The 22,065-nt window shown below is 46.3% G+C and overlaps 1 protein-coding gene across 1 annotated transcript in view; it reads left to right on the top strand.

Annotated features, from left to right (window-relative positions):
* ALDH1A2 (aldehyde dehydrogenase 1 family member A2) overlaps window positions 1-22,065 on the top strand; it is a 73,714-nt gene that overhangs the window by 14,382 nt on the left and 37,267 nt on the right. The window contains exons 3-5 of the mRNA XM_083475847.1: window positions 13,298-13,402; window positions 14,695-14,835; window positions 21,725-21,854. Coding sequence (XP_083331973.1) covers window positions 13,298-13,402; window positions 14,695-14,835; window positions 21,725-21,854 — 376 coding nt within the window. The remainder of the gene's footprint in view (window positions 1-13,297; window positions 13,403-14,694; window positions 14,836-21,724; window positions 21,855-22,065) is intronic.

The following is a 22,065-nucleotide window of genomic DNA, read 5'->3' as shown; positions in this document are numbered from 1 at the left end:
GGTTGCCCACTCCTGCTGTAGAGAACGCAGGGCTAGATCCATCCCAGTCTAAGGCAGCTTCCTGTGTTCCTACAAAATGAAGCAAAGGATCATCTTCGTTGTGGTTCAAAAAGTGCCTCAGTATCGCTTTCCATGTTGGCTTTGGGGTGAATGAAAGGAAGAAACTCTTGCGGTCTGATGTTTGGCCACCTATTAGTAAATAGTTACAGCATGCTTCACCAAAACATTGCCAGTGATGGCTGCCAAGTTATGACAGGGCTGTGCTGTGAAGCTTCAGTTGCAGTTTGACACTATCAGACGAGGGCTCAATAGAGATTGGGAGTGGCTCACTCATCGTTACAGAGAGGAACGTTTCCTCTTCAAGTGTTTATGTACAACTTGCTTTGCCAATTCATTACCAGTCAAGAAAGACTCGCACCCACTCAGACTGGATTTTCAACCCTTTTGAGTAGATCATGTTTGCATTAGCACTTTGCATAGTTCTAGAACAGTCCCCCCCCCCAACTGAAACACTCCAAATGTTGCACCTTCCCTTTGTAGGGCGTTTCACCCCTTTGACCATTTTGGTTGCCCCTTTCTGCATCTTTTCCAGCTCTACATTATCTCACCTCAGGCAGAGCCATGATGATGTTGGTGGTGACTCTGCCTTGATTTCTGCCAAGACAAGGGGGAGGCAAGAAAGTCACAGGAAATCAGGCCCTGTTCTCACAGGGACAGCATATTTTCAGGAATCTGGGGACTGAATATCAGCCCAGCCTTAATTTCATTGGTGGGATTTCAAAACCCTTTCTGTTCTTGTGCATTTGGGTTTTTTAAATACAGAAATTGCTGGAGGGGGGGGAATATTCCCCTACCTTTTAATATTAGGCACTTGGCAAAGAATTAAACTTACGTTTTTAATTTACACCTTGAGCACTGTCGCCCCCTTTGAATTTAGTGGCAAATAGAAATGTCTTGTTCACATTGGCCTTTATTGGGGAACAAGTCATTACTATTCCCCCACTCCAAAATCTCACAATAGATTAGAACAGAGGTTTTCAACCTTTTTGAGTCCATGGCTCCCTTGAGCAACTACATTCCTTCTGTGGCTCCCCGGTGAGGAAACACACTGTGAGCCTCAGGAGCCCAGTTATGTCACCCCTTGCCTGCAGAGCCAGCAGCCCCTCACCCCTTTTCAGACACCCTCCCTTGTGGAGTGTTCCCTCAGCCTCCTCTCCTCTCCCCTTTCCTTGGGAGTCCTCCAGGCAGCAGCTACCACTACCCCTAGTCTAAGCTGTCCTCACACTGCCCCACAGGAGTCTGGGAAGAGGATGTCCCCAGCCTTAGTGGCCTGATGCAGACTGGGCAAAGGTGAGGCCAGCGCCTTACCTTGGGGTCTCCTAATAATTCCCAGGGCCCTTAACTAACTACAATCCCTGGGGTGCTTTGAGGGAAGCCATGGCTTTTCAAAGTGGCGTGATGCTGCTTTAAATGTGTAGTGCGGAAGGGGAGCTGTGCAGCAAAGTTTGTCATGCCTGCAAAAAACAGGGGAGGCGCTTGACCTTAATGTAGCCATGAAGAGTCAGAAAGGTGCCCTGGATTCTATGCTCTTGGCTTAGCAACCTCCAATTCTTGTACTGTCAAAGGAAGGAATCATAACTGCAATTGCACAGTAGGGGGTGTGGAGGGGATCTGTGTCCAGCAGATCACCACCAGGAAACAACTGTGTAGGACATCAATGCCCTGCCAGCTAACAGAGCCTAAAGAAAAGGGGGCCAGCAGTAGGAATCACTTCTTTGCACAACCATGAGCTGCCTTACTGAATTCACTGCCACAGGTGCAAGGGAAGATGGCCATTGGCCTGTTGTTGTTTAGTCGTTTAGTCGTTTAGTTGTGTCCGACTCTTCATGACCCCCTGGACCAGAGCACGCCAGGCACTCCTGTCTTCCACTGCCTCCCGCAGTTTGGTCAAACTCATGCTGGTAGCTTCGAGAACACTGTCCAACCATCTCGTCCTCTGTCGTCCCCTTCTCCTTGTGCCCTCCATCTTTCCCAACATCAGGGTCTTTCCCAGGGAGTCTTCTCTTCTCATGAGGTGGCCAAAGTATTGGAGCCTCAGCTTCAGGATCTGTCCTTCCAGGGAGCACTCAGGGCTGATTTCCTTAAGAATGGATAGGTTTGATCTTCTTGCAGTCCATGGGACTCTCAAGAGTCTCCTCCAGCACCAGAATTCAAAAGCATCCATTCTTTGGTGAACAGCCTTCTTTATGGTCCAGCGCTCACTTAGAAGCATTTAAATAAGGTTTAGAGGCATTCATAAAAGAGGAGAGGTTTTTCCAAGGGCTGTTAGTCATGATAGCTGACAATGAATGCTCCAGTAAACACCTATCACTTAATACCAGGTGCTGGGTGCTGTCTTCCTATCCTGGTGGCGAGTTTCTTGGAGGCATCCGGGTAGCTCTTGGTAGGAAGAAGGGTGCTGTGGACCTTTGGTCTGATCCAGCTGGGCTGGGAACATAATGTTTAAATGTTTCTTTATTGGTTTCGTGTAGGAGAAAGGGTCCAAACTCCCTTTTGTTTTTTTGGCAGGCAAGACAGTGTGAAGGATCTTCCATTTAACTCCGTAAGGGGTTTTTTTTTGGGGGGGTGGCTTTTCCAGCTTCTGCTGCCATCACCCAAAGTTTGCTTAATGCCTTTCACCAAAGATGTCATAGGTGGCAAAAGGCAGCGAGTAAATGTTCTTTAATATGATGTAACCTAATCCTGATGGATCCAAAACTGTCCTTTTTCTGAACTCCCTGTTCACGTTCTCCCATTTCACTGAAGTTGTTGAATGCTTGTGCTAAATTATAAGAATGGTCTACCCACAAACGCTCCTCAGTTGGAGCCCCTCCTGCTCTTTGCTGCTTTGGCCCATCTCTAATTATAGACTGTAATAATAATCACCAACATCCTTCTGAGCAGATGAATTTGTGAACATCAGAAAGATGCTTTTGCCAACCAAAAGAGAGCGAGAGAGAGTGTGCTGTGTGCGCATCTTGACGGTGGTAGTGCTGGTGGGGGGAGGCTAATTGGAACCACATGTGCAAACTTAACATTAGAAATACTCCATTATAGGCACCACAATCAGTGTTGATATGTATTCTGCTGCTTGCACTGAAATGCCAGAAGTCATTTAGACTAGCTAATCCTTCCTGAGCTCTTCCCATGGAGTTTTTAAAACTTTGTTTTAGAGCCACCAGACACAAAGAGACATGTCCTGCGCAGGCTCTCCACAGAGCTGGCTTTGAAATGCTCTAACAGGAGAATTGGGGAACATTAAGGAGGCTGGCGGGAGGCTTGCCGGAGTGAACCCTCATCCCAAAGCTGCCTCCTGATGGTTCACTTGGGCCTAATCGAACAGCCAATTTTTGCAGGTCACAGGCTCTGCTATTTGTCTCTGACCTAAGAGATCTGGAGTGTTCTTCACATCAAAACCGGGTCTTGCTGAGCTGAGATCAAACAGGCAAAGGTAAAGGATTTGGCCAGTGATTTATCATGCCACGGAGAGCGCTCAGGCCAGAAGGGGCCACTGAGGATGAAGCTGACATTCCAGCCGTTTCTCATATGTGCTTAGAAGAGGGTCTTCCAAGTTAAACAGAAGGAGGCCCTCCCCCCTCTCTTTTTGCTTTTTCAGGAATAAATATTGAGAGATTGTGTTTAACTACAAATGTCTTCCCAAGGACAGCATTTTCCAAGGCTGATGATTAACAGGAAGGTCTTCACCTAAAAATAACAGAGATACACAGACAATCTCAGCGCTACTGCAAAAGGGGCACATTCTACCAAGTGTAGAAGCGCAGTTCCTGCAGAAAGATTCAGCACCCACCTTTTATGTTTTATTAAGAAGTCAAAAAGACACCATCCTTCTGAACCAGACCCCAAGCTCTACTGATCTAGTCAAGCACTCTGTTTTAATGGCATTTTATTTGCTTGTTTGTTTGTTGGATTTCTTGCCTGGGGTCTAAGGTACGTCACAACAATAAAATATACCATTTGTAAAACAAATAAAACAGTGTTATAGTGAATTCTATCATTTAGTTACAAATCGTGCAAAGAAAGGCTCTCTTTTGTTTGTTCTGAATCTGTTGCTGAGGAATGTCACTGAGTGTCCCAGAGTTCCTGTATTATAGAAGAGGGAGAAAGAGTTCTCTCTCCACGCCTCCCGCTCCATTCATAATTTTATAAATCTCTATCAAGCCTTTCCTTATGTATCATCTTCTCTAAACTAATCCTGCCATGTACTGTCAACTTTGTCTTCTCAGATGAGGCACTGAGAGCCAGGGCCTTCTTATGTGTGGCACCTCTCTTGTGGATCTCCCCTGCTCTCTCCTGCAGAGCCCAAGTGGTAGTGGAGGGGGTGAAGAGGAGGAAAGCAGCACCATGGAGAGCTCATAGGGAGCTGCTTGCTCTAAGGAGGGCTGGAAGTGACCTGAGGCCTTTTGAAACTCTCCCTCCTAGGTTCTGCCCCCTTTTTGGAGAACAAGAGCCCCTGGAAGGGCCAGTCCACTGACCTGGAGAAACCCTCTGTCCTAGTGTGGTCCCTATGCCATTGGACTGGTGAGATAGCATGGGAGGTACCAAAGCCTGTGAAGGTTCTGGCTCTGGTCCTATAGACCCTGGTGCTGTGGGTTGTGCTTCAGTGGGCTCCTCTGCCAACCTCTAGTCCAGCTGTCCTCTGATCTCCAGCATCTTGGAGTCTGCTCTGGTTCCTTAACTTCTGACTTGGTCACTGCAGGACTTCCCTTAGCGGCAGAGCCCAGACTTGGCACGGATTAGGTCCCGAGGTCAAATCCCTAGTATCTCCAAAGGAATTGGCAGCAGGTGGCAGGAAATACCTGTCTGCCCAAGTCCCTGCCAAGCTGCTGTTTCAGTCTGAGCATCTAATACTGGCCTAGGCGGACCAATGGTCCTGACATGATAGTTATGTCCATGAGCAAAAATGTGCAGCGGTGTGCTTCTCTCTTTTTACCAAAGAGAGGCCTTGGCTCAGGGACAGAGCATCTACTTTGAATGCAGAAGGTTTCAGGATCCAACCCCAGGCTCTAAAGCAGCAGCGAGAGATCAGGGGTCTCACCTGGGTCAGCGCAGCTAAGTGATGGGCGGGGGGGGGGGGCGACGACTAGGATACTCAGATTCCTCCTTAGCCATGGGTGTGAGACCTTCACTTCACCTCACCCCCCCCACCTGCCTCACAGGTTTGTTGTGAGGATGAAGAAGGGTAGAATACACATGGGATTATAAAAAAATCACCCAAGGTAGCTTCGTGTGTCTATGTAGAAGTGTCTACACTGTGTGTGTGTGTGTGTGTGTGTGAGAGAGAGAGAGAGAGAGAGAGACTGTTGCAGACTGAGCCCAGCAAAAAGTGGTAGAGGAGTAAGCATTCCTGGACCTCAAGGCCGACGTGTGTGTGTGTGTGTGTGTGTGTGTGTGTGTGTGTCATAGGCGCCGACTCCATGGGGCCTGAGGGGGCCCGAGCCCCCTCAAAAATTCGTTTGGGGGGGCTCTGCCCCCCCAATAATTTAAGAAAATTATTAGTTATATTATGCTTTGCCGCACCGGGCGCAACATCTGGGGGGGGGGCGCGAGTCCAGAGGGCCCAGCCACGTCGTGCCCTCGGCCCGCCCCTATTGTCAAAGGCTCAGCATGGAAGTGTTAACAAAGTTTCAGAGGGGGGAGCGAGTGGGGGGGGGACGCGGGGAGGGGAGGGGGTCCCCGCTTCTCCGGCCGCCTTGCAGAAGCGGCCACCGCCCGGCGGCTCTGCCTTTGCTCGCAGGCCTGCCTGGGGGCTCCCTCGGCTCCCTCGGCTCCAGCGCTGAGCTGGCGGCCCCGATCCCGGGAGCAAAGAGGCGTCGCGGGAGCGGCTAGGCCTGCGCCAGGGCCCTGACCCGACAGCTTCTCCGGCTCCCCAAGCCGAGGACAGCTTCGGCTGTGAAGCTGCGCCTTCCGGGCTGGCCCCTTCTCGGCTGGGCCTCGCCTCTCCAGCTCCCGGTATGTGTGCTCCGCGGTGGTCCCCGCTCCTTCCAGACCCTTCCACCGCCCCCTGCCAAACTGGCTGTAGATACAAGAAGGGCAGCTGGGGTGGGCTATAGAGGACCCTGCCTCCCCCTGCGGGGCTCAAGAGAGCCCCCTGAGTTTTGGCATTGTCTCTCCGCGCCCCCCCACCCCGCCTCTCTCCAGGAGCTTTATGGAGCCTCCTGGATCGGGTCTGCTTTGGAGGAGGGGAGCCTTCCTTGACCAGCATGGGCCCCCCCAATATTTTTTATAAGTCGGCACCCCTGGTGTGTGTGTCTAGGAGGCAGCAGGTACAGAAAGCACCCAAAGCTGCCTTTATAGTTGCTCATCCCTATCACCCACCTGGCCCTGTATTGCAGCTGCTTCCCGGGGTTCTTGCCACAGAGGCTATTCCCATCTCCAACTTCCTGGGATCCTTTTTAATCAGAGGTTGAACCACAGAACCTAGTGAAACCCCCTGTCCTCAGGACCTTTCTCCAAGATCTCCCCTCCTGTCTCTCAAGCACCTTCACGCTAGGCGTGCCCTCTGGGGCCTCTCTGCACCCTTCTGTGGGGCCGACAGCCTTTCAGGTCCCCCCCCCCAAGTTTCTCTTCATCTGGCTGACCTGAGACCTTCCTTTGTGCCAAATCTGTGCCCTGCCAATAAGCTCTGGGTCTCTATTCCCTGTACCTCATATCTGGGAACCTGCAGCAGCCAGGCACTTTGGGGACAGAGTGTGGGTGGCAGAGACAGACAGGGTCCGGGTGACCGTCTTCCACCTTTGCCAGAATCTGTGATGGCCTTTGCAGAAGGACAAAGTTCCGCTGGTGATGAGTCCCTAAAGCCAAATTCCTCCAAAGCAAAATGTTCATTGGGAAGGATTCTTCAGCCAGCTGCTGGTGGGTAGCTGATCCCAGGAATGCATCGTCATTCCCTGGTGGGAAGGTTTGGGCTTGTGTCGGATCAGGACAGCCATGTGCTTGAGAGCAAATGAGCCCTGAGAAATCAAGACACATCACGCACCACACCTTGGGTTGGGGAGGATTTTCCTTTGCCAGGCTCAGCGCTGGAGCTTTTGAAAAGTTTCCAAACAGAGAGGAAATGAAGGATATGAAATTTCCGGAGGCACAGGTGCCAGGTATCTTCAGTGTTATGAAATATTTACCAAGGGAAGCGGGGGCTGCTGGATTTTTTGCATGCCTCCAAAATTATCCCCAAAAAGTGTCATTATGCACTCAGCTCCTGCAGCCACGAGATGGTCGCTTGGGGCCAAACAGCTGAGATTCCTCCCTTAAGCTTCTTTGGCATCCGATGCCTCCTCCCTCCCCCCCCCCAAAAAAAACCTCTTGGAGGAACGAGCCTCATATGAAAAAGGGATCACTTTGATGGAATTGAAACTATAACCAGCTACTAAATCAAGAGAGCTAGGAAATTCCAATTCATCCAAAAACATGCTTCTCTCCTATGGGAAGCTGTTATTATGTGGATGTTAAAATCCTCTTCCTGTATGGGGGAGAGGAAAAAAACATTATGGAATTGCAGAACTACAAGAACATGGTTTATTAAATCCATGGGAAAATAATTCCACCTTGGAGGACCCGAGGGCTCAGGCTTAATTTCTGTCCACTGGCCGAGGTTCTTGCTGGTGCCCCAGGGAGGTCGCCGCAGATGCCTGATGACATCATCACGAATCAATATTGAAGGAGGAATGAAAATTATTCACTCGCACGTCGTTCCAGGACATATTTCAAAAGAGGAAATGAAAGGTTACACTGCATGCCATCCATGTTGATTCGTTGGCCAGTGGTGATTGTGATTTGGTTGCTTTTAATTGCAGAGTTTAAAAGGAGATATTAGAAAAAAGAGACTCAGTGGATGTATTACTGTTCATGAGTTTTAAACATTGTCCTGTACAAACTGGGTGGATGTTAGAAGGAATTTGTATTCAAACCCCAAAACCACTTTGGTTCTATACAGAATAGAGCAGAAAAATGTCAAATTTGAAACTGGGATGGGTGGGTAGGTTTATACAATAATTTCGTAGCTGCAAAGAATAGAAAGCCTGGTGTGGGATTTATGTTTTCTATCTGAAGGGAATCCCCTGGGCACTGGGAAATTTCTCTCTCCATAAATGTGAATGAACTTCGTTTTACTTGTCACTAAGAAATGGATGAGACACATTCATTCTCAGCTTTGTGTTCAACACTGACCAGGATGTGTCCACGGGGCCATTATTCCATTTAGTTTCATAACACGAGGCAAGGGGCAATTTAGGTGTTGTCATGGGTGGCAGAGTATCTTATACTCTGCTTAGCTGTCTCCCATTTCCTTATTATTTTGGAACAGTGGAGGCTGGCCGGTTGCTTTAGATCACCCTGTGGTTTCTCTTTCATAAGGCAGGCCGTTCCAACGACACTCCATGGTTTGGGCAGGCAGGCAATCGGGAGAGAATTGGCTGACTCTTCCTCCCAGCTGCAGCTGGAGACAGTCTGCTGGCAATTTCCCAATTCCCAGGCCATGATCCTGAAGGCTGTAGGCGCCTCTATGACAACCCACTACGTGAGATGTTATAAATAGTGTTGTTGCCACACAATTTAAAGGTAGGAGCCATCAGTGGGGCTTTGATGGATCTGTGTGATATCCTGGGATTCTGTGCCTGCTCCTAAGTAGAGGTTGCCTCTGTGAGCCTGAGGCTGTGAGGCCCCTTTTCTTTGGATTTGGGGTGTGAGGAGCCAGCACCATTGACTAAAGCCCTGGCTGATGATGTCCTAGAATTGGGCTGGCAGGCGGAAATAAAGACCAGAAGATGGAATAGGCAGAGCAGAGCTGTGGTCCACAAGTGCAGAGGACAGGTTGGAATGGAAGCACCTCTTCCCATTCTGATGTAGTTTGCACATCTGGCAAACCATGCAGGAGACCCCTGATTCCTTGCAGGAGATTGACAGTCCTTTTGAGGGGAAACTGGACCGGCAGGAAGATAGCATCCTTTACCCACCATGGATATGCACTGACTCATTTTCTTTCCCCTGCCTGTGGCCGCTGGACAAGGGCTTTTGAAGTGCTACTAATCCTGTTGAAAGCAGTCTAGAAAGGGGATGAGTAGCAAGAAGGCCTCTTTCCTCCAAGCACCTTCTAGAAAAATAGTCTGCGCTGCCTCAAGGCCTCCTTGCCCTGCAGAGGAAGGGAGGGAAGGAAGGAAGGAAGGAGGGAGAAGTTCTTCCCTCTCTGGGCAAAGTGATCCAGACCACCTCCTCCACAGAGGACGAGGTAGGATCCACAAGGAGAGCCCTATGGAATTGGACCAAGGGTGGTTTCCTTAGCCCTGCACCCTGTTTCCAGATGCCAGTGGGAAACCCAGAGGCAGGACATGAGGAAGGCTTGCAGGGGGTGCACTCTGCCAGAGCCATGCCCCAGCATCCCTGAGGGGCACATTTCATGGCTCCAGTCTAAGAACTGGGCCAATCACATGCCTTTTCTGGATATTTATCCCTCTATTTTTCTGAAGAGTGAAGTGGCTTATAGCATTTCAGCATTTTAATGTCCTAACTATGAAACACCAGTAAAAATAGCATTCACAGGGTGAGGTGGTGGTGGTGGGGCTCTCCCTCTCCCAAGAACCGGGTGAGATCCCGGAATTCAGATGCCAGGGGAGAGCAGGGACATTGGGAGTTCAGCTCTGGGCTGCAGTTAGTTTCTGAGCTGCGAGGCGATAGCAGCAAATGTTTATGTGCTTTCCGTGTTACTTGCAAAATATATCAAGTGTTTCTCTCCATCCTACTGCTCCCCTTCCAATTTGGCTCAGTTCCATGGACCGTGCCCCCATGAGCTAAATTACTTAACTGCTTACAGTGCCACATAGCAAACACATGACACCCCTTTTAGCAAACCACGGAATGTAACTCTGGGGTTCAAACCAAAACAAATGACCTCAGCAACTCTTGGGAGATTATACACACACACACATACATATTTACACACACACACACACACACACACACACACACACACACACACTTAAAGCAGAATTAAGTTGTAAAACCCAATGGCTGATTTATGGCCGCAGTCAGCCTTAATTAACATTGATTCCAGGGGAATAGTAAACGTTGAATAGGGTTCACAATTGAAGTTGAACAATGCCCTCTCTGGGTGTTGTTCAATTTGTAGCATGATTTACATGGAGGCGAGCCCTTCCATTCCAGGGGTTATCCCTTTTTCATCTGGTCCTTGGGATGAGTTATATATAATCCACTGATAGCAACATTTGCTGTCAAATAGTCCCCTTGATTTAAAGTTACCCACTACAATGGTCACTATAAATAAGAAGGAAATAAAAGAGGGAAACGAAAACCCAATTTGAGGCTTTGCAGGGATTCCTTGTTTGGGCAATGTGTCATCGCTTGTCCAGGCCCGTGGCGTTTTTACGAACTGGCCGTAATGAAAGTCAGATCAAATGTACAGGCTCTAAACATTTAATCAACAACCACTGGAACCGGACAAGTTCTTTAAAAGCCCCAGCAAGCTCAAATTTATTGTCTAAGAACCTCGGTCTTGGTGGGGAGGGAAGCCGGTGGAGGAATGGCACTACCTGACACCAAACGCCTAAAACTTTCAAAACGTAAGTTATTTAAACATAAGGTTGTGCTTGTAAAGCCGCCAGCTGCTGGATTTCAAGATTTGAAACCCTTCCAAGAGTTTGGACGAGGTACTTTATATGGGCAGGAGAGTAAATACTCCAATTTTACTGCCAATTTAGAGGCGCTCGGTTTACAGTAATGAGCTTGCCTTGACCGTCCTTTGTTTATAGAAAGTGGAACAGGAAGAAATGAACGTTAACCATTAACAGTAGCAATCCCTCAAGCCTCTCCTTCTCTCTCTGCTCCATGCCAGGCTGACGCCTTGCTCTTATTGGAAGGCTGGCTGGACACCTTGTCAACCGCAACTGGTCATGTAGAGAATAAAACTATTGGAGTGGATGCAGGGTCGCTCAAAAAGCGGCCTTCCAACAGCATTCTCCAAACGCTGTCTGTGGAACTCATTGTCACAGGATGTTGGGTTGACTACTTGCACCAGCAGCTTGTCAGGATCAGCCCTTCCATTAGGCAGAGGGAAGCACCTGCTTCAGGTGGGACGTGGCCAGGGTTAGCTTCAGCCACCTTCCATCACCCCCCTCACACACACACCCGAATCTCCTCAGCTAGCAAGCTGCCTTCACAGACCTGGGTGGGGAAATGTTGCCTAATTCCTTGTGTGGGAGTCAGATTCAGCGGGTGGTCCAGTTGGATCCTGCACATGGAATGAGGTCATGCATCCCATCTTGGCTTTCTTTGCCTCAGGCAGCAAAATCTCTTGGGCAAACTTTGCTGAGGTCTGGACAGTGGTGATGCTGAAGGCTGATATCTCTTCGTTGCTCAGATCTGGAAGGGGTTAAGGTAGGGCTGCCATACGTCCATAATTTCCCAGGTATATATGGGATTCGCCCGTTGTGTGTGTCCAGATTTTCACTTGAAATAGGGCAACCCTAGTTAAGGGATATCACCTGACTCACTCCGGCCTATTGGTGAGATTCCTTGGGTGGTAATGTTATTTCATGGCTCCGTAGGTTCTTCCCTCAGCCAGAGATGGCAGCAGGGGGCAGCACAATGGCTGGACATAGGTAAAGGTAAAGGGACCATTAGGTCCAGTCGTGGCCAACTCTGGGGTTACAGCTTCCGGGTCGTGTGGGGAAGGCCGCCAAGTGTTGTGCTGTTGTTGTCTGTTGAATGTCTCAGTTGCTCCCATCTCTGATGGTTGAATCTCTGCTTGTTTTTGTGATAACCTGTGAAGTCAGGCATCTGTTTTAAGAGTTGGTCTTCTTTGTGATGCGTCTTGTATACTGTAAAGAACTTTGGGTGCCTAGAATCCTGTTAGGAAGGTATTCTGTCCCCTACTCAAAAGGCGTCAAGGAGTTTTGAGTGGTGGTGGTGTAGCAAATGGTGAAGCAGAGAGGGAAAACTTGCACAGACTCAATGGACTGAATGGCAGCTAGAGATGGGGTTTGAGGAGGGGTGCACCAGAAAATGTCCAGATGGATGGATAGATGATAGATAGATAGATGATAGATAGATAGATAGATAGATAGATAGATAGATAGATAGATGATAGATAGATAGATAGATAGATAGATAGATAGATAGATAGATAGATAGATAGAGATAGATGATAGATAGATAGATAGATAGATAGATAGATAGATAGATAGATAGATAGATAGATGATAGATGTCTTCATGTTTGCAAGGGGGAGGGGAGTATGTGCCATTTGGATTTTCCGCCTTCGGCACCGAAATATTTTGAGCCAGTCCTGCATCTTGGATCAAGGCTCCGTTAATTCCACACAATGTGTTTTCATCTCAATCAACGGCTTGTTTCCTTGAAGAAGAGTAAAGTTGGAGATGATTTCACATTATCTGGGTGATTCCCATGACAAAAAGGTTTATGTTTTGAGATGGGGTATTTGGATGGCTGAGCTCTGGGCGGATTTGCCTTCATTCTGGATAGTTGTGCGATTTTAACAATTTGGGGTTTTGCAGTTTCTCTTTGTGCTCCGAGAATCCCAATTTCAATTTCAGGCAATCCACTTAAGGCTTTAAATCCTATCTCTCTTGCAAAAGGACTGTTGATTTGGAGTGACAGATGGATCCAGGCTTTCATGTTAATTTGCAGGAGCTGGTGAGCTAGCCAAACTTGCTGCAGCAGATCCTGCCCATGGCGTGTGTGGCAACACATCACACACACACACACACACACACACACACACACACACACTTCATTACAAACAAGAGCCGCTCCCCAAAATAAGATGTGCCAAGACACCTTAACAGCACAGATGAGAACAGTACCACCATCTTAGTAGCTGCAAGTTTTAAAAACAAAAAAAAACCCTCTGTGGCCTCATTTCTGAATACCAGACTTAGTACTTGGCCATGGAAAAGAAGCAGCAAAGTAGCTGAGGGCATGTATCTCAGGAGCACCTTGCAGACTGAGTGCCACCACCAAGAATGCCCTACCCTAGAGATCATCCTTAAATCAGCCAGAGCATCCTTTGCTAACCTGATGCCCTCCAGACGTTCTGGACTACAACACTGGTCAACCCAAAACTTCCAGCAGGAACCACCTTGGCACAGGCTGAGGGCAAGGATGTCAGCAAGTCTCCCACCCTCTTTGATGAAAGCAAATGTGAGGAAGCACGTATAGCTTTAAAGAGTTACCTTTGTCTTTGCTTAATATCCATTTTTTCCTCATTCAGATTTTTATCAACAACGAATGGCAAAACTCAGAGAGTGGGAAAGTATTCCCTGTGTCCAACCCTGCAACAGGAGAGCAGATCTGTGAGGTGCAAGAGGCTGAGAAGGTAATGTATCCTCGGAATTTGTCTGCTCCTCATGACACCTGGCCTGCCCTATCCCTCGGCTCAGGCAGAGAAACAGATGCCTTCTCACCCTCCATGTGACAACAGTTCAGCTGGCAAGTGGGCACTTTGCCCACCCAAGGGCCCTCCCTGCCCATCTGAGCCACTGCCAGCCATTGGCGATGGGCAAGGGATTAAGAGGTTTCCTGTGTGATGAAGAAGCGGAAACATTTATCTGGTAACTTCTCAAAGCCCCTCCACCCCCACTCGGCACAATCAGGGTGGCCCTCTCCCGATTACCTGGGAAATGGCAGGCTGTGGGGAAATGGAGAAGGGCTCTTAGGCTACCTCCAAACCTCAGTGCCCCAACCTCTCTGGCCTCTGGAATGGAACTGCAGCCACAGTCCCCTGGGAGGGTCTTCTGTGCTTGAGGAAGGGGCACTCGGAGGCTTGCCCTCACTGCCCAAAGTGTGTCATGAGAAGCATCTATCTGCCCTCTCCAGGCAGCAACCCAGGTTACCTGGTTCCAGTTCATGGTTGTCTAAGTCAGCCTCATCTCTTTTTTTAATATAATTTTTATTAGTTTTTTAAGATATCATTTTCAACAGTAATTAAACATACTTTTACATCTTATTTAATTTTTTTGATCAGTCCTGTCTGAAAATTTTCCAATCTAATCTGTCAGTATGCATTTCTTATCTTCCCTATTACATTTCAAACTCATAACCAATATCTCTATCTTTTTCTATTTTGTAACACTTTGTATATTTCTCCTTACAAAACTTCTTGTAGTCCTACTAGCATAATTTGTTGGTTACAGTTGCTCTCAAATAATTCATATACTTCTTCCAATCTTCTGTAAATCTCTGGTCCCACAGGTTTCGAATCCTTCCTGTCATTTTGTCCAATTCTGCATAGTCCATTAATTTCGTCTGCCATTCTTCTTTCGTCGGAAGTCAGCCTCATCTCAACCCTGGTCCATTCCAGGTGCTTCAGACTACCGCTCTCTGCTTTAACACCAGATCATGTCTTCTTTTCATCTGTGCATGTTTTAATCCGACGAAAGACGCCTTAGTCTTTTTGAGAGAGAAAAAGTGTGTAAGGAATTTTTAAAAACTGCACTAATGAAATGGGTGGGAACAAATCCTAAATGTCTTTTGTGTATTTTTCAAAGACACCTATCAGTCAGTCCGTCAATCCACCGACATCTTTTCTTCCCAACAAGGATTGTTTCTGGTGCCGTGTTTGTACTTTGTACTAACTAAGGTTTCTCTCCCCCCTCCCCCCTTTGACAGCCTGACACAGACAAAGCCGTGAGGGCCGCTCGCCTCGCCTTCTCTCTGGGCTCCGTGTGGAGGAGGCTCGATGCCTCGGAAAGGGGGCGCCTTTTGGACAAGCTGGCTGACCTGGTGGAAAGAGACAGAGCCTTACTGGCTGTAAGTTTTGCAATGGGACTGGTGGGAGCGGGGCGCTGTTTTTTTCTGCCCGCTGAGAGTACTGTTAAAAATGCTTTGGGCATCAGAATATGACATGCAAATAAGATTGTTTGATGTGCTTTTAAAAACCTTTTATTAGAGCTGCCACCCAATTAAAAAAAAGTATGATTTTTGTTGATTTGGTAGTTCAGCCATGGTCAACCTGGAACCCTCCAGATGTTGCTGGACTCCAACTCCCATTAGCCCCAGCATCATATTGTCAGATTGGCTGAAGCTGATGGGAGTTGGAGTCCAAAATATCTGAAGGTTGAATAACAACAACAACAACAACAGAAGCAGCAGCAGCAGCAACAACAACAACATATTTGTACCCTACCCATCTGTCAGGGTTGCCCCAGCCAGTCTGGGTAGCTTCTAGCATATATAAAAACATAGTAAAACATTAAACCTTAAAAAGCTTCCCTACACAGGGCTTCCTTCCTAAAATATATACAATTGCTCACCTTCTTGACATCTGATGGGAGGGCATTCCACAGGGTGGGCGCCACTACCGAGAAGGCCCTCTGGCTTAACTCTTCTCTTCCCAGAAAGCCCTAATGAGAAAGCCCTTGCTCCACATCTGGGCAATTGAGGTCCATGTATGTTTATGGCAAGGGTCAGTTCTTGAAGCCTCCCATGTCAAAACAGCCCCCGTGACATGGCTCCTAGATGGCATCTGCCACTGGGCAGGAGTCCTGAGAAGAAGGTCTCTCAGCAAAGCATCCTCTTGCTGAATGCAGGCTGCTGAATTCTGCATCAGGAGAGGCTTCTATACCGTCTCCAAGGGCAGCACTGCAGAAACAGGTGGGCAGACCCTCTTGCGACTGTATAGCTTCTCCCACTCTAGCTCTTTGGGGAGAATGTTGTGTCAGAGGCTTGTGCCAGGAGCAACTGTGACTGTGTCTGTGTCTGTTTGGGCTGTGGATCCCTCAAACCTTCAGGCTCTGGGGTCCAAATGCACTCTCTGTGCATGTAACCCCCTGCTCTCCAACCCCCTTCACTGGGGCTTTTGTGAGAGATGCCTTTGGTGGATTGGGTGCTCAGTGGGTTGCTCGCAGCCTGAAGGCTGGAGGTTGCCAGTCCCCTGCTAGAATAATAATTTCTGAGCCTGTGCAAAGCAAACCCCCCCCCCCGCACGCCAAAGAGAGAACGCTGAGCTGCACAGTTCAGGCACGACGCGGAGGAGCACATGTGGTCGGCCCCGACATGGTGGCACTCTTAATGTTATTTTCCACATGTCAAGTGCTTTGAACTAAGCCGGCAAACATCTTAATTCCAGCTTTGTCAACACTTAAATCATCTTACCACCAGTGTATGCTGTAAAATCGCCACGGGGGGAAGGGGAGGGGCCCAGCAAATCAAGTCAGCTCCCTGCCTGTCGCTGGATTTGCGGTTCCCGAGCCAAATTCTTTATTGAGCGGAGCCCACCGCCTACCATGCCACTGACTTCAATTGCAGGATGGGAGGCAGGGGGAAAAATATGGCTATTGCCCTTCCGTATATCAATGGGATTTATGGCTCACATCCATTTGTGTGTTATACCTGCTTTCACGGATACATTTCCCCCAGCTTGGAACTATCGTGGGGAGATAATGGTGCCTCTTAAAAGTGATTTAAGCGATCTGGGTGGAAATTTTATGGGGTTCCTTAAGAGGATCTTTAAGGTCTCCTTTTTAAAATGGGAATATCCCCTTAAAGAAGGGCCTGTGGCTTGTTTCACTGGGGCTCGGAGCCTTCCTAGAGAAGAGCAAGCTTATTTGATGACGGGCTGGGCGCTGTAGATATCACATCGCTCAGCAGGGGTCTTGGCAGCCACGGCAGAATTCCTTGGAGACTTGTTCCAAGGAACAGTGCAGTGGCAAAGCAAAGCGAGGGACACAGAGGAGTGTGGCTTTTTCAGAGCAGGTGTGATAGTATCACCTGCCAAAGTGCTTGGGTAATTGGCGGACCCTTCCATGCTCTGATAGAAGCATGAGGTGATAAGGAGGCTTTCACATTTGTTTGTGACAGATTAGAGGGAAGTCAGAGGAGGAAGAAAATAATCAAGCGGAGGCTGGATACATCTTTCTTTTCCTTTAACATAGTTCCCACTTCACACAAGCAGTTCAAATGACACATGTCTTCTCTGCACAAAGTTTTGCATTTTTAACAAAAAGCTAAAGTTTGCATTTCATCTGAAGATATTTGGTTAAAGCTTGATGTGTTTTCCAAACTGAACGTGCAGTTTGATGCAGGCACCACGGAGTTCAATGGAGCTTCTCCCAGGAAATGACATCAAACAATGTCAAGAATAGACCAAATCTGGGTATCAAATGAGCTAACTCCGAGAATTCAAAAAATAGAAATACAGGCTAAGGTGATTTCAGACCACAACCCAATAGAACTGGAGTTAAAAGGCTTTGAAGAGCGAACGTTCAGGTGGAGGTTGAATGATAATATATGGGATGATCAAAAATTCGTAGAAAAAGCACAAAAAAATCTATCAAATTACTTCAGAGACAATATGGACAAAGGGACAAAAATGAGTGTGGTGTGGGATGCGAGTAAGGCGGTGATGAGGGGCCTCTGTATTCAGCAGAATGCATGGAAAAGAAACAATAAGGAAAAAAAGACAAAGGAGATCTTAGAACAGATTATGTGTAGGGAACAAAAATTGATTAAAAAACCTAATAACGAGAAGATAATACAGGAAATAAAGATTCTTCAAACTCAGTTTGCGATGCTAATAAATAAAGAGGTTGAGTGGAATATTAAAAGGTTAAGGCAAAAAAATTTTGAGTTTGCAAATAAATCTGGAAAATGGCTTGCTTGGCAAGTTAAGAGGAGAAAAGAACAAAACACAATTAATAAAATTGAAGTGAATGGAGAAGAAATAACAGATCCGAAAGAAATTAGGAAGGGATTTGTCGATTTCTATAAACAATTATATAGGAATAAAGAAAGGAATAATAAGAAGAAAATAGAAAGATATCTGAAAGAGAAGATGGTGAGGAAGATCCCATTAGACCAAAAAGAACAGTTGAACACACCAATTTGCAAAGAAGAAGTAGAAGAAGTCATAAAAGAACTAAAAAGAGGGAAAGCACCGGGCCCGGATGGGTTCACCTCAAGTTATTACAAAGAACTGAGAGACACGCTGATGGCCCCGCTGATCAAAGTAATGAATAACATCTTAAAAGAAAAGGACATCCCAGGAACATGGAAAGAGGCATTTATTACAATAATACCAAAACAGGATTCGGACTTGACCCAAATTAAGAACTATAGACCCATATCGCTATTAAACACAGACTACAAAATTTTCACAGGAATTCTAGCAAAGAGATTAAAAAAAATATTAGTAAAAATCATACATAGAGATCAAGAAGGTTTCCTACCGGGCAGGCAACTAAGGAATAATATAAGAAATATAGTTAATGTTATAGAATACCTGTCCGATAGGTGTGACAAACCAGCAAGTTTAATATTCGTTGATGCGGAGAAAGCCTTCGATAATGTGATCTGGGAATTTATGTTGAGAAATTTGGAGGCTATGGAGGTGGGTCAAGAATTTTATAATGGCATTGAGGCAATATATACGGAACAGAAGGCAAGGTTGATTATAAATAACATCATCACGGAAGATATAAAAATATTTAAAGGAACAAGGCAGGGGTGCCCGCTTTCGCCATTACTATTCATAGTGGTCTTGGAAGTTTTATTAAATGCAATAAGACAAAATAAGCAAATTAAAGGGGTGACATTAGGTGTTAATGAATATAAGGTAAAGGCCTTTGCGGATGATGTGGTTATAACTGCGGAAGAACCGATAGAAAGTACAAAAGAAATATTGGAAGAGATGGAACAATTTGGGAAACTATCAGGATTTAGATTGAATAAGAGGAAGACTAAAATGATAGTGAAAAATTTGGACCAAGACAAAATTGAAGTTTTAAAACAACAAACGGAAATCGAGGTAGTCAAGAAGATCAAATACTTGGGAATTTGGCTTTCGGATAAGAATATAGATTTATACCAATACAATTACATCCCTATGTGGAAAGATATAAAGAAGGATTTGGAGGTCTGGAATAGACTGAAACTATCACTATGGGGAAGAATATCAATGGTAAAAATGATGGTGCTCCCTAAGTTGTTATTTTTATTCCAAGCTTTACCCATACTAAAAGGCACAAAAATCTTTGGGGAATGGCAAAAGATAATATCAAGATATGTCTGGGAAGGAAAGAAACCCAGAATTAGATTCAAGTTATTGACAGAAGCAAAGGAGAGAGGAGGCTTCGGCCTCCCAGACATGAGATTGTACTATGAGGCAGCGTGCCTGTGTTGGGTGAAAGACTGGGTGAAATTGGAAGATAAAGAACTATTGGATTTGGAAGGGTTTAATAATAAATTTGGGTGGCACGCATACTTATGGTGTGATAAAAAGAGGTTACACAAGGGATTTGGAAATCATATTTTTAAGGGAGCATTAATAGAGGTTTGGGACAGATATAAGAACATATTAGAACCCAAAGTCCCACATTGGATATCGCCGTTAGAAATAATGTCTGTTAAGAAAATTAATATGAGAGGAAAGTGGGGAACATATGGAGAAATGGTCACCAACGAAGGAGGGAAGTGGAAAATGAAATCATATGACCAAGTTAAAGCATTAACATATGACTGGTTACACTACTTCCAAGTAAACGAAATGTTTAAAAAAGAGTTGAAGGAAAGGGGATATGTAGAAAAGGAATCAATTTTTCAGAAAGAGATAATAAATAGTGAATCTAAAAACCTATCAAAAATGTATAAAATAATGTTAGAGTGGTATACGAAGGATGAGGAGGTGAAGTCAGTGATGGTGCAATGGGCAAAGGATTTGGGATACAATATTCAATTGGAGGATTGGGAAAGGTTGTGGAAAGAGAATATAAAATTTACAGCTTGTATGACATTGAAGGAAAACATGATGAAAATGTTTTACAGATGGTACCTGTCACCTGTGAGACTGGCAAAGATGTACAAAATAGATAACAAATGCTGGAAATGTAAACTCAAAGAAGGTACATTCTTCCACCAGTGGTGGGAGTGTAAGAAAGTTAAAAGCTTCTGGGAAGAGATTTATAACGAGATGAAAAAGATATTGAGGTATACTTTTGTGAAAAGGCCAGAGGCTTTTTTATTAGGTATTATAAGAAAGGACATCAGAAGGGAAGACCGTAAATTTTTCCAGTATGCCGTAACAGCTGCCAGAATAGTACTGGCTCAGAGGTGGAAGCAGGAGGATATTCCAAGGGTAGAAGAATGGAGAGCAAAGTTAATAGAATATGCAGAATTGGACAAATTAACAGGGAAGATCAGATATACAAAAGATCAAAAATTTATAAAAGACTGGGAGAAATTTGTGTGTTATCTGGAAAATAATTATGGTGTAAATACAACGCTGGTGGGGTTTAAAGAGGCTTTGTAAAGAACTAATGAATATTGTTTAATAGAAATATAGGAGGAAAGGAGGTGTAAATGGCAATATGGAAGAATGGAATGTGTACTAAAATAATAGCTATGAAAGAATGTCAGCGACGTTGAAGGAAGTCGAAAATGCATATGATTTGTTGTAAAATGGTTAATGTATAATGAGTTGGATCTAATAAAAGCATATAATAAAAAAAAAAAAAGGAAATGATGCCTAGGGTTGCAGTCATGCTGATCCTGAAAAACAGGGCAGGATGCTGCTTCCTGCTGCTCTTTGGTGCATGTAAACAAATAGATCAAGGCTGCTGCCTGAGATTTTGGGCTCTAGTTGGGGGTTATCACGATGTACTCCTGTTCTTCAAAACTTACTACAATACCACTGTTTCAGAAGGACAAGCTGACCCTTCGGTTTCAATATGTTTCTTATTAGGAGAGGGTTCTGGCAAGCTCTCTCCCAGCTGCTGTCATTAATGTAGCAAAGCCCAAGGCTTTCGTTTTTCAGCTTGGCCCCTGTCCATAGGAACTTCAGGTTTATCTGGCTGACCTGAGCCCAGTGGCAAAAGGGAAGCAGACAACTCAAGGGTATTGGGTATTGTCAACTTGAATGGTGGAGAAAGGTGGATCTACGGAGCACACATGGTCTTCTGAGAAGTTTTCCTGTAGCTTGCCACCTGCAGATGAACAGGAGCTACGCAAGAGTATTGCACATCTCCCAATCATGTCAGTGCGACTTGTTCAGGAGAACTTCCTCCTAAGATGCCCTCATTCTGTGCTGTTGGGAATGGACCTCTTTCTGGGATATGTCCTGTGCCCCCAATTATAGCACTGAACTTTGGCAACTACCATCCAGATACGCCCATTTCTTCCAGGCTTCTTTGCCCACTCCAGTTTGATTGCCAGGATCCCCCATGGTGGCTCGGAAGTTGCTGACACAGCAGATGAGATGCCAGGAGAGATTTGGGAGCGTACCTCAAAGATTATGTGCTGTTCATCCACACCCCGAAAAATCTTACCACTCCAGCCCCTTTGTACAGCTAGACCAGCCTTAGCTCACAATGGCACTTTGATGAGCTGCTGCAGATACGGAGACAGGAGCAGCTGTCCAAAGGGGCCCTGTGACTTCCCTTTGCATATGGACTAGGCACATGAGAGGTACAGTCAGGAATGCACCCTGAAAAGACCGATGTTGAAGAGGCAGTCCCTGGTGTGTGCCCAGCCAACTTCCTCAGGCCTTAAGGGTCAAAATCCAGTCCTTTGGCTCACAGGCCGAGGCGAAAACTCACCAGTTGCAAATTATAATACTGTAGCCTTTTTCTACTGTCCTGTCTCTGAATTCCTATAGTTGTGATCGCTGGCTCTACATGCCTTTTCTTTTGTCTTCCTTGTCCTCCAGACCATGGAGTCACTGAACAGTGGGAAGCCCTTCCTGCAGGCTTTCTATGTTGACCTTCAGGGCGTCATCAAGACTTTGCGCTATTATGCTGGCTGGGCAGACAAAATCCATGGAGCGACCATTCCTGTGGGTAAGTCAAGTCCTTTGAAGCAAGAGCTCTTGCCTACGAGGACAAGGCTCTCCTGGGGTTTTATTTGTGTCACGAGTAGACCGAGGGCATCTCTGTAGCTCTTAGCCAGGATGGCAGCTATAGAGAGATGTTTCACGTTCACAGGCCGTGTGTGTGACATCTGCCACTGAGAGAGGGATGTTGCCGCCTCCCACTCCAGGCTCTTCTCCTG

The sequence above is a fragment of the Podarcis liolepis genome (genome assembly GCF_965112155.1).
Source record: "Podarcis liolepis genome assembly, chromosome: 14".
In the NCBI taxonomy this organism is placed as follows: Eukaryota; Metazoa; Chordata; class Lepidosauria; order Squamata; family Lacertidae; genus Podarcis; species Podarcis liolepis.
Note: the sequence above shows the minus strand (reverse complement) of the source record. Positions and strands in the feature narration are given on the sequence as shown.